We start from the raw sequence: 17,456 nt of genomic DNA, 5'->3' as shown, positions 1-17,456 counted from the left end.
TGAAATTATCTTAGTTCGAGGTATGGTTACTACACATCTTACCCATGTTATAATTAAGAAGACGTTGTTGGTAATTTTTTATTTTTATTTTTTTGTTGAGGGAAACGGAATCAGGTTCTAATAATAATAACGATCTTTCTCGGTCAAGGTAGAGGAATTCGAAAATTCTTCGTATTACATCTCGATGCATAAATCAGCCTGCAAAAAGCAGAGTTACTAGAAAAAAAAAAATAAACCAACCTAAAAAAGAAAATGTAAAAAGTAAATAAAAAAAACCTACACCTATCCAACCCTAAATCAGAGCAACCAACTTGATAAGCATTGACGCCTAAGACCTTCAATGGTGTACATCTCCACTCATCAATCAGCACACAACAACGATCATGGGCAGAATAGGATGAGAGCCGAGCAAAGCTCAATTATTCAAACAAATTTAAAAAAAAAACTGCTACTCTCCCAAAAACCCACAACAGGCCTGATCCAACAAAGAAAGGTGAAAAAATGGGCCACCGACCTGGAAAACCGCCACCCCCAAACTTTTGGTCTAAACAGCCGCTGCCCAGAGATTAATGCAGCACCTGACCCGACCCCGACCTGGAATTCAAAAGTTCAAAGCCCTCGCCCCGCTCTGATCCACAACCACCTAGACGAAGTCAGATCAAAGCACAGTCGATCACGCAGCACCGCCGGATCTGGTTTAGGATCGAAACCAGAAAAACACAGTCAGAAAGGCTCCAGACCATAAGCTTCTCACAGCAATCACGATCGAAGCTGAGTACCTGCCCTGCGCCACCGCTATACCTCGCCGCTCCACGATCGCCGCCTTACCTAAGGGAAGTGCGCCGCCGCCAATCGAAACATAAGTTTCGAAAAACTAGGTCGCTTTGAGAAGCTTTGAGACGCCTTCGGGAAAAATATTTAGACTTGGTAATCTTAGCTAAAACTAGCATTTTTTTTATTAAACAAATATAAATAAAAATAAAAAAATGTCCCTTAGCCCACCCCACCTTTACATATGCTAATGAGAATCGAACTCATCACCTTTATAATATTGGAATTACCGACATCTTAGCTAAAACTGGCATCTTCATGTTGTTGGTAATTTAGTTGGTAAATCAACACCAAAAATAAGCAACTTCTTCTTACCTTGGGCAAAGTCCTAGTGTCCTTAGACTTGGAGCTAGCTCTTGCACTGATCTAGAAGGAGGGCATACTAGTTGGTTCTCCTGCGAATAAAAGAAAGATAAAGAGGTTGTTGGGGGCCAAGAACAAGGCCAAACAAGATGGGGTGAAACCTAGGAAGCTAAAATTGACAAAAAATCCAAGAATATATCTGAGGAAGAAGCACACTTTTAAACCTAAAGAAAGCAAGGTGCAGCGGCTGAGCATCCTGGGGCTAATATGGTTATGGATGCAGTGTTTGTTAGCATTCTTGGGGTTGACCCATCTACATAGAAGGGCCTTGAAGGATTATGAATAGGGGTTATAACTTGAATTGTTTGGTTTTTAGACTTAGTAGTCTCAGGAACTGGTTGCTTGAAGCTTATTTTCATGGTTATGTTACTTATGTTACTTTAGGGTCTCCTAGACAGTGATTTAATTATGACATAGCCCGCAGAGATGAATCATTGGGTAATGTTACCTACTTTTTACGCATTAATGGATTGAAATAAAATTTCAATAAAATAAAAAAAGCAAAATAATAAAAAACTTTACTAAAAAGCACTAAATATATAAGATAAAATTGTATTTGAGTCATCGAGTGACCAAAGGAAGTAGTACTAAATGTGAGGACTAAACCTCACGTTTAGTACTAAAGTTTATCAATGTGTTGACTAAACTCTCATACTAAATGTCAAGACTAAAGTACCAATTTTTTTTTTTAGAGAAATTGTCAACTCGATTGTAATGCAGTGAAGTTACACATAACGATCCGCCCATAAGGCTATATATCTAATAGAGCCTACATAAGGAATTAAACATTTTTAATCTAATAGTGAAGCATATTCAGAAACTACCTAACACTACCTACAAGAAAATAAAATAACGGGCTTTGTTGGTATCCCTGGCAACATTCCTCAAACCCAAACGCCTACAAACTTCTCCCCCAAAGGAGAAGAAGTTTTGACCAAATAAAAATAATAAATAAAACTAAAAAATGTGATCTAAGCCCAGACTAGCATATCCAAATCCAAATACACCAAGCCCCAACCCATTAATCTAGAGGAGACCTTAAACCAATGGGCCCAATGGGCCTCAACAGCCTGTCACTACTTCTACAGCCACCGCCGCACCAAGCCTGGGCCCCAGCCACCAGCAGCTTCTGAGAAGCCAGTCGTCCATCCTAGCAGCCCTTGTGCCGTACTGTCACCAAAATTGAGTGTCACCGACAAAATAAACAGCCACATCCAACTAGCTCACACCACTCATCCTCAATCCTAGTAGCCCAAGAGCCCATCGCGACACCAATAAGAGAATCCCGACAAAACGCCACTTAAAAGCTCGGCCAACAAGCTCCGACCACTCTGCACCGATACTCCGATAGACTAAACACTAAAGTACCAAATGGGCTAAGCTTTAGGGACTAGTTGTGAGTTTCCCAAACAATTTATGGGAGTAGCAACTATGCTTCATTTAAAGTTTTTTACAAACAAGAAAAAATTATGGGGACAAGAAATCTAGAAAATTTACTTTAAAAAACTTTATGACAAAACAAGAAAATACTGATACTGAATATATACCAAGTGTCTTGTCAAAACTTTGCTAGTTCAATCATATGAAAATACAAACATCTAAGCTAATTAACTATTGGTGTTTAACAAAATGTGTGTAGAATTCCCAAATTCAAATCCTTCTTGCTTCTTAATAATTAACAAAAAAACACTTATATTTGAAGTTTAGGTTTAGATTTATTATTCAATGCATGTTTTTCTTTTTTGAGGAGGAAACATCATTTTATTGACTAGAATGTTACAAGACCGACCACAATCTATCTACTGAAAAATCCACCATTAAGTAATGTCATTCTCATTGGCTAATGATTACTTTGGACAGAGTTAAGCACTGAAAGACTATGAGTAACAATTCAAAACACCCAAACTAATATTTAGTTTCATACATATAATTAACTTTGTGTAATTAATTTTTTTTTTTTCACACTCTCAATCTCATAGGAGAAGAGTCTGTCACACTCTGAGAACCCATCCTCTATCCCGGCCCCCTATTTTTTATGTGGCAGTTGAGGTAACTCAATCAGAACATTTCATTAAATGATGCGACTATGTCACATTAGCTACCATATAAGGCGGAATGCAAGTAATATCCAAAAAATGGTTCATATAGCATTACTCTTAGTAAAAAGCAATACATGATTACGTATAAATGAGGAGGACATGAATTATATTTCTATAAATGTATGGTACTGTAAACATGAAAATCCTGCGACGAATAAAAGAAAGACACGTATACAAAATAATATATATTTTATAAAAGATTAAATTCGGCTTACTACCTTGTACTTTCAAGGGTTCATCAAATCGATCCAATCCGTCACTGTTCCGTCAATTTTCGCTGTTAATATGCTGACGTGGGATCTTCTCACAAGAAAAATTCTCAAACTACCCATTGCTAGGAAGCCTGCCGACGCGTCAGTGTTGTGAATCCAGATGGGTAGTTTGGAAAATTTCCCCTAAAATTGACGGATTGGATCGATTTGATGAAATTGGAGAGTGCAAGGACTTTTTTGATTAAATTAGAAGTGCAGGGACTGAACTGATGAACCCTTGAAAGTATAGGGTAGTAAGCAGAATTTAGTCATTTTATAAAAGTATGGTACTTTATCTAATGCTCGGTATCAATCAAATTTAATCTGCTTGATATTTATATTTAATGCTTGATATTAATTTAGATCAACCCATTTAATTTGATTGATCCGTCAAGCTAAGCCTCAAGATTAAATACCATTAGCAATAAATTGACATATTCATGCCACCTACTTAACTAATAGGACATGTGTTACTCTTACTCTGCGAGCGTACTTAAACCTGGTGACTCATGAGTTACGTGTACCGTTTGTGGCACTGAGGTGCCGGTTAAACTTGGTTAATCACAAATTCAATAATTGATCAATTCAATTTATTTTTATTAAATTTATTGTGTATACAATTACATAGTAGTTTTCTTCTAAAAAATCTCTGTTTCACTAAGACGATTTGATTTGGTTATGAACAAATAGTGATTTCATAAATAAAACTATAATTCTCAAAAAAAGAAAAGAAAAAAAAACCTATAAAAGTGTGGGATTGGGATGGGAGAAGACAAAGCTGTCGAAGCATGTTGCTGGAGACAACACGTTGGAGGAGAAGTGATGGGAAGATGGGTCGTCTGGACTCTGGAGTTTTTGTTTTTCGGTCCGAAGAACTCTCGAGGTTGGAGAAGAGAAAGTTCGTAGAAAAAAATTCATAGTCACAAAACTGAGAATTCAATATGAAAATATATTACAGACGCTTGCTTTTTGCCTCCGCCGTTTAGAGGCAACGGTCACTGAAGCGCGTATGGCGTATTAGAATTGGGCCCCCACACGCTCTAGAACTGACGATTTTTTTTTTTTTTTTTGTCAAAACAAACTGAGAATGTGAATGTCTTTTTCCATCCAAACTCACCACCATCTGCAATAATAATATCACACCCAAAACGGGTCTGCTATTTACCCTTTTTGCAAAGCAAGTTTCAGCATGCAACTCATTTTCTATGATAGATTATAACCCTGTAGTTGTACCTCACTGATTGGCATCACCATCTTGTGGGTTGAAATGGATTGTTTACCAGGATTTCTATACTGAATGTTCCTTGTTCTAGTTAAATATTGTTGCTTGGTGCTTGGAAGGTGTACGTGGAAATGAGCTTGAGAATAATGACCTAACTTGCAATGCACGCTACATATATGTTTGACAAAATGCAAGGAAATAAAAAGGAGACAAAAGTTTTACCAACAGTTTATCGATATGCGGTGCTTGTTGAGTAATCGAATGTATTCGTATTATATTTTTGTTTATTTTGGTGATTCAAAGGGGTTTGTAAGTTGTTGAAAGGAGGGATCTTAAAATCACAGAAAAGGACACTGACAAAGGGTTCATGGGATCAGCGGCTAGGAGCGCTGTTGCTATTTAATATGATATTGCTGCCAGCTTCCAGTAACCCTTTTTTATTAAACCATCCTTGTGATATTATTTCTACCTAATTTCACAGCTTACTTACTCATTATATGGGAGCGGCAAAAGACTTGGACACTTCATTTCTAGCTGAGCACTGCACTTCAAATCTGCGGTTAAAGGTAAGTTTCTTTTGCTTCTACAAGTTAACTCTCTGTTTCTTTCATTATCATAGACTAATTCATGAAGGGTTTGATTCAAGTCGGTACTTGATTTTCTTCCCGTTGTTACTGGCTTCTTTTGAGTCCATTCTTGGATATATATGTTATCTCCTGATAATTAAGGGCATTGTGTGAAAAGAAAGTTCCTTCTGTGCCTTAACATACTGATGAAATCATAAACTCGATCAGGTATTAACGTATCATGATCAACCGGTGGAAGTTTCTTGCACTATGCTGGTTGGTTTGAATTATTTTGAGTTAAGCTTTCGGGTTCATATTGTTATTGTGGAGATGTGGAATCGGAGTTGTTGTTTTAAGTTTTGGCTTGAGCTTCTTCTAATTGTTCATATGCAATCACTTTTTCTTTTTGTCTTATTATTTTAAATTTTCTAGTGGAAACATCGTTTTATTTTGTATATGATGGAGAAAGTTTGTCAATCTAACACAACATCTGCATTTTTCTTATCACATTGATGGATTTTAATCATTTTATCGTTTCCTTTTCAAATACACAAGCTCCTATGTGCTGCACATCCATGAAACAATGTGTAAGTTGGTTGAAATGAAGCTAAATCTTAGTCCTTCAAATTGCAGAATGAGTACATCAGCTGAAGCAGTTGTACCTACGGGTGAGGTTATTCTTTGGGAAGAAGTACCTGTATCATTGGAGCAAAGGAGATTTGATCACTTGACAGAAAGGAAGAAGGCTTTACGAGCCCGTTATGTATATGGCATAATCTTTTTAATAACAAATCTTTGTGCTTGGTTTATTCGTGACTATGGGCAAAGGGTGTTACCTGAGCTCCACTGTACGTAACTGTTCTCCCCTTCCCAAAAGATCTGGATTTCCTTCTTGCTTAATTTTGGTCAAATTTTATGCAGAACACAAGCTTCTAATTTCAATACAGTGAGTAACTTATATAAAGCCGATATCCCTATGTCAGTTAGTTTTAATTTCAAAACCTTGCTACGTACTGTCTCTGTGTTTATGTTAAATCCCACAAACATGTTCTGCATATAAACAACATTTAGAAACTGGAATTTTCAATCCTCTTGTAGATTATTGGAAGTGATCATTTACACTGATTGGTACGGGAAAGGTATCCATATAATGATCTGTGTTTTTCATCTTAAAATTTATTTTGCAGATTTGAAATCTTGTGGACATGGTGGAAGTGATTGTTTTCACACACAAGGAGTTCTCCGTGTGAGTTTAGGATGCTTTGTATCTTTCTTCTAGAGTTCTACTTGGATCATCAAAACCCTTATGAAAACGGCTGCTGACTTGATATTCAGGAACCGCTCCTCAATAATACGTGCTCAATACTTATATTGGCTACAGATTAAAAGAATTAGTATCCTTAACATTGAATTTAGATATTTTTCTTTCTAATGTTCCTGACAACATGTAAAACAAGAAAACTATATGAAGCTCGCAATGCATGGCATTCTGGGTGGTGGGGATCAAAGCTGTTTGCATGGCTTGTATCAATGATGATTCCGCTCTTCTGCCCTTCCAATTACGTTCATTTATATGGTAGGTTCATCTGAGAGTCAATTACGAAACTTCTTTTGATAACATACTATATATTTTATCTTTTGTCATCTCTGATCCTTTATGCGTCACTTATGAATGAAACTTGAAAAAGGATTTCTAAATTGCTTTTCTATTTCCGTGTATATTCTTCTTTGCTTGTTACTTGAAAAAGGATTTCTAAATTGACAAGCTTATTCCTATTTGCAGGTGAATTTGCTCGTGTCGGTGCAGGGTAATTTTTCAAAATCTCTGTCTAATGTTTCAAACGCATTGAATACCTTATATATTATTACATGTCTACACTTGCATGAACTTGGCCCTGTTTAGTACTTTCTTGTAATATGGAGGATGGTCGAGCAGTGTGTCATTTCAAATTTGCTGTATTGTTTGTTCTTCTTTGCGCTACTTACTATATCTGTTGCCTTTTTCTCTAGGAAGGAATTTAAAAGGAGAAAACTATTTCTATGATTTCAAACAGGACTAAAGAAAAGCAAACCAGGGTGATAAACCCATATTGATCGAACAGCTTAATTAACAGTATTTGGATAGTGGTTTTGGAGTTTTAAATTACTCAGACACTGATTGTCTGAAAAAGACAAGAAAATATAAAGGAACAAACCTTGTGAACTGTTGCATTTAATTTGAAACTTTGAATACAGCTAGCTATTCCTAATTTCCAACCTCCATCTAGATTCTTAACAGTATTTCATCACCTAATTGAGATCAAGCTAGGTGCAGTCATGTATAGGATAATAGATCATGAACTAGCAATTTAGTTACTTTTAGTAGTCAGCTCACTTTCATTATGATCACATATGGCCCTTGCTTTTCATGACAGGATTTTTCTTGTTCTCCAGCTTATAAGTGTGATACAATTTATTAGATGGTGGAATAAGTACTGGATGCCCGATGAGCAAAAGAAGCAGAGGTCTGACTTCTTATTAACTGGAAAGTTGTCCTTATTTCATATTTTTGAGTACTATCCTATTATCAACTTACTAGTCATCTGAAAAGAAAAAGTAGGGCCACCATACCTACTACAACATAGAAAGAACAGACATACTAATGATTTACGATAACAACATAATCCATTTCGAATGGCCTCAGATGAATTAGCTTGCTGTGAAGCCTGATGCTCCTTAGCAATCTAAATATAGGTGCCCCAGCACTTACACAATTAAGGACCCAGTTCAAAATGGAAGTTACAATTATTTGTTAAACTTATACGTATAATGTTCTTAATAATTTCAATTAAAAAGTTCCAAAGCCTTGGTAAGTAAGTTCTGTGATTTTACTTCGTACTTTTGAAATGAGATGAGTTTTCTTGAGACTTGAAATTGTTTTATTTCTTCCCTTGGTTATAGCTTTAATACAGTATCTCTTATATTCTCTACAGCTGCTCCCTTGGATTGTTCACGTCTACATTGTTTTACATCGCGTCGATGTGTGGAATTGCAGTTATGTACTCATCATATGCAATGAAATCCTCATGTGCTCTCAACATCTTTTTCATCATATGGACTGCAGTTCTACTTATCGTAATGATGTCTGTATCCCTACATTCCAAGGTTTATTACTAATTAGTAGTTATACATCCATATTATAGTATTTCTCCTTCAAATTCTATCTGATGCTTTATTAGTCACATATCATCATGGTTGCTATTGTTTCATTCTCCTTCCTAGCGCTTATAAAGTCACATGCATGCTTAATGCAGGTAAACAGAGGTCTTTTATCTTCTGGAATCATGGCTTCATACATTGTTTTCCTATGTTGGTCTGCTATCAGAAGGTCAACTACTATATAACTATATAACTGCCAATTCAGATTCAGCTATACTTTCTATGAGACACCTATGACTGTTCTTAACTCTAGTACATATATTGTGCATCAAATTTGCTGTCGAGAGAAATATTTGCCAAATTTTGTAATATTATGCCTAAATCCAGATAATTTCTTGGTTCATTAAGCATATAAAGGTCTCTGAAAATGTTTAATTCAAAACAGTTTAGTAATTGAAATTTCAGTTGCGCTTGTTGTAGATAGGATTAAAACAGACGAAAAAGAACATTAGGGAAATCAGATATATTTATCAGTGTTAGATATATATATATTAGTTTCTACATGCATGATGAAATGACTTAAAGCTACATATGTTTCTGTATAGCCTTTCATCAGCTACTGAACTATATATACTATGCATTTTGCATTGCAACTCCAAATGTTGTAATGTTTCTGGTTTCAATACATGACTTTCAGTGAACCTACCAATGAGGAATGCAACCCACAAAGACAAGGGAATGCAAATGGTGATTGGACTACCATACTAGTAAGAATGCTTTTCTATAGTTCTGTTATTTTTTATAATATGAACCACAGTAATTAGAGTTGACTACTTTTAATTTCTTTTTAGATTGAAAAACTGGAAGTCTTAATCGAATAAGAAATTGATGCTTACTAATCTCATAATTCAAATTACATATTCACAATAAAGAACTTGAGTAAAACTTTATAGTTCTTGCATGATACATACTGTGTATAAAATTTAGAACTGTTTGGTTTTCTGATCAATATCTACATGAATAGGTTAAGTTAATATCCAGTTATCACGAGAAGTAGTTATGCTGTCAAGGTTATGCTTGTACTATGAATGACATGAACCAAGTTTGTTTAATATGCTCTGTTAACACTCTTACTTGCAGGGCTTCCTGATCGCAATATGTGCTATTGTCATGGCAACTTTTTCCACTGGTGTTGATTCACAATCATTTCAGGCGAGTAAATTTATGTTCAGAACAATGCATAACTTCACCTGGTTGCTACCAAATGGCACAGAAGCAATTAAAATCAAGGCTTAAATTCCATTGACATACTGAAACACAAAATTTGCCTGCCACCAACTTTAGTACTTTGTTCAGTATGGCTTGACCAAGGCGATTCTTCAATACCGTTAGACCCAAAAGAAGATATGAAACAAAAAGAAAGTAGAAATTACTTGTGGTCAAGAGAGTTAGTCTAAAATATTTAAGGATTTTTATTACTGAATGCTAAAAAGCGACCCGAGTTTTGATTCCTGTTACATAACAAATACTAAAAAGTTCTTCCTATGGTATGCAGTTTCGGCATAATGAAGTTCAACATGAAGATGACATTCCTTACAAGTATGAATTCTTCCACCTAGTATTTTCCTTGGGGGCCATGTATTTTGCAATGCTATTCATCAGTTGGAATCTCAATAACTCAGCTAAGAAGTAAGGAGCCAATTACCATGTTATATGCATTAAGATCTCCTTGTCTGATACATTTCACTTCATTCGGATCATTTTACATAACATTCCAAAACAATCAGGTGGAGCATTGATGTTGGCTGGGCTAGTACATGGGTAAAGATTGTCAATGAGTGGTTTGCAGTCTCAATATATAGTAAGTAAATCTATACATATGAATTCCTTTTTGGATCAGCACCTGATACATTGCTTTAATCGTAGAATTTCACATTTTTGAGGCGGATGTCTATACATGGTCTGCCTTCATGAACCTTCGTACAGCCTCTTTATCAGGATGCATTAAATTATGCATGAAGCAGAGAGAGAAACAAATCACATCATTATATTATCCCAATTTACATTTCTGGTGAAAGAAAAAGAATGGCCAACCAGAACTACTCAACATCTGGCTGATTTACCAGGCTGAAATCACAAAGAAAATTTTCCGATAACTTGAAAGACAGTGAAATGTCTGGTTTATATCTTGAATAGGAACTTTTTCATGAAGAATTTATCATTTCAGCTAAACTGGTGAACAAAAAAAGGTAAACTTTAGCAAGGTAATATTACTTATAACAACTTTTGTTCTGGATTTTCTTCCAAACTTTCATGCAGTATGGACATTGTTTTCCCCAGTTCTGAGGCAGTCCAAAGTTATGGATCATGAAGAACCTGTTCAGGAGATTGATAGCTCAGATGTGCCGTGAGTGATTATAGACAATGCTGTATATCTCCATTGTCCATTGTCATATTATTCTTTGTGTGTCTATATTCTTTGAGCCCTTCATTAAAGAAAGAGATACCCATTGTTGGGAAATCAAGAACAAGATGCATATAATTGTTGTGTATTCTCTAATGTATACAATTTAGTTGATTCACATTTTAGTCATGGAAACCTGCATTTTTTTAAATAAATGAAATATAGGATTTGAAATCATTGATTGACTATCAGGTCAAGTGGTTATAAAGGAAAAGAGTATTTACAGTTCATTTTTCTTTCATTAACTATCAGAGTTGGTTTGGTTGTACCCAATGCACTGGTGGTAAAGCTACCACTTCCTTTTATTTTTCTATTTCTTTGCACAAACAGCACTAATTTATGAGTACCAAGATCTGAAAGTTGATCAAAAATTTCATATCTTTTAATCAACAATTTTGTAGTCAAAGTAGTCAGTCAAACCCATACACATCACCTCCAACCATTCTGCAAGAGTGAGCTCATTAGCTGACTAAAATTTCCCAAAACAGAATGATGCACATTCTCTCACTTTATAACGACTCCTGCTCTTATAGTCTCTCTATATAAAGCCAGGATCCCTTATCCAATTGAAAACACACCACAACACTTCCATTCTTCAAATCCTCAAAACCCAGCAAGAGATACAAACTTCAAGTCATGATGGTCAAGCAATTATCCTCAGTCTATTCCATTTTGCTCTCTATTCTAGTTGCCTCAGTCCATGTACTACTAGTCAATGCAGCAGCTGACCCAGTCAGGGCCAGTGAACATGAACCAATTCTTGAGATGTACATGCATGACATTCTTGGGGGCAGCAGCCCAACAGCTAGGCCTATAACTGGCCTGCTAGGCAACATCTATGGAGGTCAAGTTCCCTTTGCAAAGCCAATAGGGTTCCTTCCACCACAAGGTGGTGTCCCCCTCCCCAATGCTAATGGTGCCCTCCCTACTGTCAATGGCATCAATGGGATCCCTCTTGGAACCGGCTTGTCCGGCACAACGTTTTCGGGAAAGCCCATTGGGCAGGCCCAGACCCAGTTGGGCCCTGATGGTCTGAGTCTGGGCTTCGGCACCATCACTGTCATTGATGACATTCTCACCACAGCACCTGAGCTAGGGTCACAGAGTATTGGTAAAGCACAAGGGGTTTATGTGGCAAGTTCAGCAGATGGGTCAAGACAGATGATGGCATTCACTGCTATGATTGAAGGAGGTGAGTATGGTGATAGTCTCAACTTCTATGGTGTGTTTAAGATTGGAAGCCCAATGTCACATTTGTCTGTGACTGGAGGGACTGGGAAGTTCAAGAGTGCTAGTGGTTTTGCTGAGGTGAGATCACTAATCCCTCCTGGTCAACATGTTACTGATGGTGCAGAGACTCTGCTGAGGATCATCGTACATCTAAGCTATTGATGATGATCGGAAAATGTGGAAATTTTCAACCAAAGAGTTTTATTTGTTTGATTGATGTGTAAGCAATGTGGATGTAACCTTCCTTTCAACGTATTTCAAGTTCTAATTTTTTCGTAGTGGATTCTCAGTTTTTCTCATAATGGTAGTATTTCTCATTTGAGTAGATAATTTTGCTATAACATCGCAATACAGATTAAGAAAGGAAAGGAAAATATGCAAAAGGTGGCAATACAGCAGCTCATCTGGTGTGTACTGATTTACATATACAAAAAGGAGGAAAAAGTGCTAAATGGAATTTTGTGAATTTTTATGATAGGTTGGACTTTCTGCTACATCAGACGCCACAGAAGATGAGATGGAGGTGATACTCAAAAATGTGGTTCACCTAGCATTACTCTTGATTTAGTCTCTATTGTAGTTTGGGAGACGGTCATTACTTGTGAGCTATCCGATACCATAAGTCTAATATAATTTGTAAAAATAAATCTAATATCAACATGTTTTTTATATTTTTTTTTATATCGAAAGACAACAAACAAATATTACACATGAATGGGTATGACAAATAGAGACACCACTTAGGTAACTTTAGTTTCGTTTCTAAACAAAAGTAACACCAAAAAGTACGAACTCATGGAACTTAAGTATAAAAACTAAAGCCATGAACTATTAAAAAATACTAGTCCCCTTTCAAAAAAAAATAATAATACTAGTACCCCAAAACCTAGTCACATCTCCAGGATTAAAAATTCAGGAAAGTAACAAGAACCGCTCCCTAGAGCCTTGGGATGGTACTCGGAGTATTAGTCCCAGCTCGAGGGAAATGTAGGGTCCAAAAGTAATGCTAGGTGAACCACCACAAGACTAAATGCAAGTAATGCCTTGGACTACACGCCACCACCATCGGAACCAACAAACATAGGGTAGCTCACTCGTCTCAAAAGATGCGGCTGCTAGAGGCTACCAAGTAACCATCGACTAACATAGAGAGCACAGCTAGAAAACCACCATAACGAGCCAGTATAGCAACCTTGGGGCTCGGACAGCCACCAAACACCACCGCCACAAAGCTAAACCTGCACGCAACACCTCCACCTTCAAGATAAAAACTATTATCCACTTCACTCCTTCCGCACCAAGGAAGAGTTAGCGGACAGAAGCGGAGCCCTAAAAACCAAAGACCTGGTGATTGACCACAAGGAGTAGATCCATCATCAAGTTTATGCTCACACAGGAGGAAGGTTACGTTGCCGCCATCAAAACAAAAGAACCCCCAAATCAAGAAACACCCAAACGAAGATCAACCAGCTTCGAATACCAACAATGTACATGCAAGAGAAGATCGGGGCGAAACCCCAAGTATTCCCTCATTTGCTTCACAAATCAGGGAACTAGATGTCGAACACCGTCTGTGGTGAACGACAGCGTCCCTATGAGAGGTAGGAAGAAAACGTCGATATCAGGCTATCAACGAGGTTGAGAGGGAGAGAATATAATCTGCTAGGGTTTTCACGTTCTTTCTTTCGGTTGCTTTGCTTCGTCTACTATCGACATTAGTTTTACAATTTACATGAAGATTAAGGTGCTTAGACTTGAATTGAATTTCCAGTCTTTCATTATCCCGCTCACATGCCTTTCTGATCTCTTCTGCTGACCTACCCATGACTAAAGACACACTAATGGCAATAAATATGATCTAGTACTCATGGCATAGAATTTCGTTTGTTTTCTGAACATCAAATTTGTGAAAATAAAATAAATTGCAAATACCGATAATTACAGAGAATGTCTCCTGGAACCAGTGATACAACAAACCCACTTCCATATATCATCATTATATGTGACCAGTACCTAATTCACCTAAACCAGAATTAAAACTAACAACTTCACCTCCTGAGTTTTGAGTCCACTCAACAACTCCATGTGCCCATCTCCTCTATATCAAGAGCAATGCCTGTTTCCAAGAAGCATAATCAGCAAGAAAACTTCAGTATTCAATCCTCAAGTCTACGATACCAATCTTTCAAGATGTTCAAGCAGACAATTTCATCTGTTTTCCTTGTGATGCTACTTGCAAATATGCACGCAGCATTTGCAGTTGATCCTGCAGCAGATGGCAAAGAGCCAGTTCTTGAATTATACATGCACGACATTCTTGGTGGCAGTAGCCCTACAGCTAGGCCGATCACTGGCTTGCTAGGTAACATCTATAGCAGTCAAGTCCCCTTCGCCAAGCCAATAGGATTCAATATTCCAAGTGGTGAGGTGGCTATCCCGAATGCCAATGGTGCCCTGCCGACTGTAAATGGCGCCACCGGTCTCCCACTAGGAACCGGCTTATCAGGTACAGCTTTTGCAGGAAATGTAGATCAACAGAACCAGAGTGGCAATATCGCAACCCAGCTAGCAGCAGATGGATTGGGACTGGGATTCGGGACAATCACTGTCATTGACGACATACTAACCTCTAGCCCCGACTTGGGATCACAAACACTTGGAAAAGCTCAAGGAATTTATATGGCAAGCTCGGCAGATGGATCACGACAGCTGATGGCATTTACAGCTATGGTGGAAGGAGGGGAGTATAATGATAACCTCAACTTCTTTGGAGTGTACAAGATTGGAAGTACCATGTCACAGTTGTCAGTGACTGGTGGCACAGGTAAGTTTAAGAATGCCAATGGAATCGCAGAGCTGCGACCACTGATACCTCCAGGCCAACATGCAACAGATGGTGCAGAAACTTTGCTGAGGGTTACCGTGCACTTAAACTATTGAGAACTCTGTCTGTTTTGATTTTACAGTGTGTGTCATTGCATTGGCTACAGGTGTGGAGTTATATCTCAGTTGTAATCTGTCATATGTATTTAAAGTGTCGCGCTCAAATATGGTAATGCCTAATTGAAGGTGAGAACAAAATCAAACTAAAAACTCCTAATCATAATCATACTAAATTTCACAGAACATCAATACATGCACCATAACGGTATAATGAAAGATGTATAAGCACCAATCAGAACCACATGATAGTAAGATTTGTCGAAGTTTCATATGAAACAAACGACTTAAAATTAAGCATTTTCCCTGACAATGAATAAAGGTCTCAAATACGGTAATCCCTGGGACACAAATTGTTGCTACTGTTCAACACAAGGATATTAGTGCAGTGCAGTGTATGTTATTCATCATTCATGTAATGGCTCAGTATATGAGAACTCTATATAGAAAAATAAACAAATCTAATGGCAATTAACATACCATGTAAACAGCTCCTCATTGTTCACAACAAGCTGGTGATTTTAACACGAGAAAGCACACGCTCTTCATCCAGTCCGTGAAGTGAATCTATCAAGTGAATCCTCAAGGTTGCTGGACCATTCGCCATTTCCATTCCCATCTCTCCCGCAATCCCAAATAAGGATAACGCCGCAGCTGTAGCTTCCAGTACATGTGTTTGATCAACAGCAATAAAAGCAGCAATGAGAGCAGTGACAGAACACCCTGTTGCCGTAATCTTTGTCATCATGGCAACCCCATTATGAGCACCAACAACTCTCTCCCCATCGGTGACAATGTCCACAGCTCCGGAAACTGCAACAACGGCACCGCTGGCTCGAGCCAATGACTTTGCCGATTCCACTGCATCCGTGGACTCATGGGAACTGTCTACACCCTAAAGAACAAAACTAAAGTTACAGCCTTTAACGATGCCAAACACTAAAACTATGGCCATTTTGTTGATGTCAAATATTGGTTCAATTTCACTTGGGTTTATAATGCATAAACTGATTTATGATTACTTTACTCTGCTAAGTAAAGCAACATTGATCACAACATTCAAAGAGAATGAAACAAAGTAAAGCAATAACCTTTGGACTGACTTAAACATAGTATACAACACACCAGTTCCTTAATAATCCCAAGTACCAGATATTCAAAGTACAGAAACTTCACTACCTTAGTGGGTCCCACAGAAGCGTTGGCGAGGGCGATAATCTCGGAAGCATTTCCTCGTATAACAGTCGGCTTAAGCTCCACAAGCTCCAAACAAGCCTTCAACCGGAAACCGGAAGCGCCGGCGGCGACAGGGTCGATAACCCAGGGCTTACCGGACTTGCGTGCCAGTTGGGCGGCGAGCTTCATGGCCGGCAACCAGTCGGCGGAGAGTGTGCCGACGTTGAGGCAGAGCGCGTGGACCTGAGGCGTGAAGTCCGGGATTTCTTCGAGGGTGTGGAGCATGGCCGGTGATGCACCGGCGGATAAGAGAGTGTTGGCCATCAGATCCATTGACACGAAGTTTGTGATGCATTGGATCAGCGGCGACTGGGATCGGACGGCGGAGAGTAGGGCCCACGACTTCCGGGCCCAGAGGGTTGCCTCTGCTTGTTCTTCCTTGTTGCTTTCCATGCTCTGGTTTTGGATGTTTGGCTATGGCTTTGGAACTTTCATGGGTTTAGAACGAGATGGTGCGATGTATGCTTCAGCTTTAAAAGTGAGTTTAGAATTTACGACGGAAGCCACAGCAGCTTCTGGAGAAAGCTGATGAGAAGTTGGCTTACCAAACACTAATGTAGGGATCGCAATGGGGAGGGTAGGGTAAGGGGATTAAATTACTATTCCCAACTTCATTCCCATCCCCTTACCCGCCCCAATTCCCGTAATAAGAAACTGGGGATTCTCCATCCCCGTCCCCATTGGGGATTAGGTCCCCGTACCCGCCTCAATCCCCGTTAACAATATTACTAATTTATTATATAAAAATTCATACAAATAATTGTTGATTGTAAAGTATGAAGTTAATATCAAACATCAACATAAAATAAATTCTTTATTTCAATCAAACAAAAACAAATACAAGTCTCACTTAAAAAAGAACAAAAACAGTCAGCATTCGACAAAAAAATTCCACAATCAACTGCTTAGTGTAACCTAACAACTTCTCATTCACTCTAATAAGGTGAATTGAATACTATCAAAAATATATTGACAGAATTTAAATATTGACAAAAAGATGAAGTTTACATAGATATTTATTTATAAATAATATCTATATATATATATATATATATATATATATATATATATATATATACGGAGCGGTTCCAAAGAGGACGTCCGCACTGTTGTTAA

General features: G+C 37.8%; 4 protein-coding genes across 6 annotated transcripts; 3 read left to right on the top strand and 1 right to left on the bottom strand.

Annotated features, from left to right (window-relative positions):
• Nucleotides 1-5,240: 5,240 nt before the first annotated feature.
• LOC133712239 (uncharacterized) lies at nucleotides 5,241-11,068 on the top strand. 2 transcript variants are annotated; one of them, XM_062138353.1, is made up of 13 exons: nucleotides 5,241-5,332; nucleotides 5,966-6,180; nucleotides 6,520-6,596; nucleotides 6,749-6,908; nucleotides 7,116-7,140; nucleotides 7,747-7,836; nucleotides 8,305-8,476; nucleotides 8,626-8,699; nucleotides 9,168-9,237; nucleotides 9,611-9,682; nucleotides 10,026-10,159; nucleotides 10,258-10,331; nucleotides 10,790-11,068. In XM_062138353.1, exons 2-13 carry the CDS (start codon nucleotides 5,967-5,969, stop codon nucleotides 10,879-10,881), a joined length of 1,254 nt encoding a protein of 417 aa, XP_061994337.1. In that variant the 5' UTR covers nucleotides 5,241-5,332; nucleotide 5,966; the 3' UTR covers nucleotides 10,882-11,068. The 2 variants fall into 2 exon arrangements, with proteins under 2 accessions (XP_061994337.1, XP_061994336.1); XM_062138352.1 differs by lacking the exon at nucleotides 5,241-5,332 and having other exon boundaries at nucleotides 5,757-6,180.
• A 427-nt stretch (nucleotides 11,069-11,495) lies between these two features.
• On the top strand, nucleotides 11,496-12,326 carry LOC133708131 (dirigent protein 18-like). The gene has a single exon (XM_062133591.1). It carries the CDS (start codon nucleotides 11,571-11,573, stop codon nucleotides 12,324-12,326), a length of 756 nt encoding a protein of 251 aa, XP_061989575.1. The 5' UTR covers nucleotides 11,496-11,570.
• A 1,735-nt stretch (nucleotides 12,327-14,061) lies between these two features.
• LOC133710729 (hydroxyethylthiazole kinase) lies at nucleotides 14,062-17,047 on the bottom strand. 2 transcript variants are annotated; one of them, XM_062136868.1, is made up of 3 exons: nucleotides 16,284-17,047; nucleotides 15,585-15,999; nucleotides 14,062-14,280 (listed from the first exon to the last, which is right to left on the bottom strand). In XM_062136868.1, the coding sequence occupies exons 1-2, from the start codon at nucleotides 16,731-16,733 to the stop codon at nucleotides 15,607-15,609; spliced, it is 843 nt and encodes a 280-aa protein (XP_061992852.1). In that variant the 5' UTR covers nucleotides 16,734-17,047; the 3' UTR covers nucleotides 14,062-14,280; nucleotides 15,585-15,606. The 2 variants fall into 2 exon arrangements, with proteins under 2 accessions (XP_061992852.1, XP_061992851.1); XM_062136867.1 differs by lacking the exon at nucleotides 14,062-14,280 and having other exon boundaries at nucleotides 15,301-15,999; nucleotides 16,284-17,046.
• LOC133710730 (dirigent protein 18-like) lies at nucleotides 14,274-15,180 on the top strand. The gene has a single exon (XM_062136869.1). The coding sequence runs from the start codon at nucleotides 14,277-14,279 to the stop codon at nucleotides 15,102-15,104; it is 828 nt and encodes a 275-aa protein (XP_061992853.1). The 5' UTR covers nucleotides 14,274-14,276; the 3' UTR covers nucleotides 15,105-15,180.
• Nucleotides 17,048-17,456: the final 409 nt, after the last annotated feature.

The sequence above is a fragment of the Rosa rugosa genome, chromosome 5 (assembly GCF_958449725.1).
Source record: "Rosa rugosa chromosome 5, drRosRugo1.1, whole genome shotgun sequence".
Taxonomy (NCBI): Eukaryota; Viridiplantae; Streptophyta; class Magnoliopsida; order Rosales; family Rosaceae; genus Rosa; species Rosa rugosa.
This window is presented reverse-complemented; position numbering and strand designations above follow the sequence as displayed.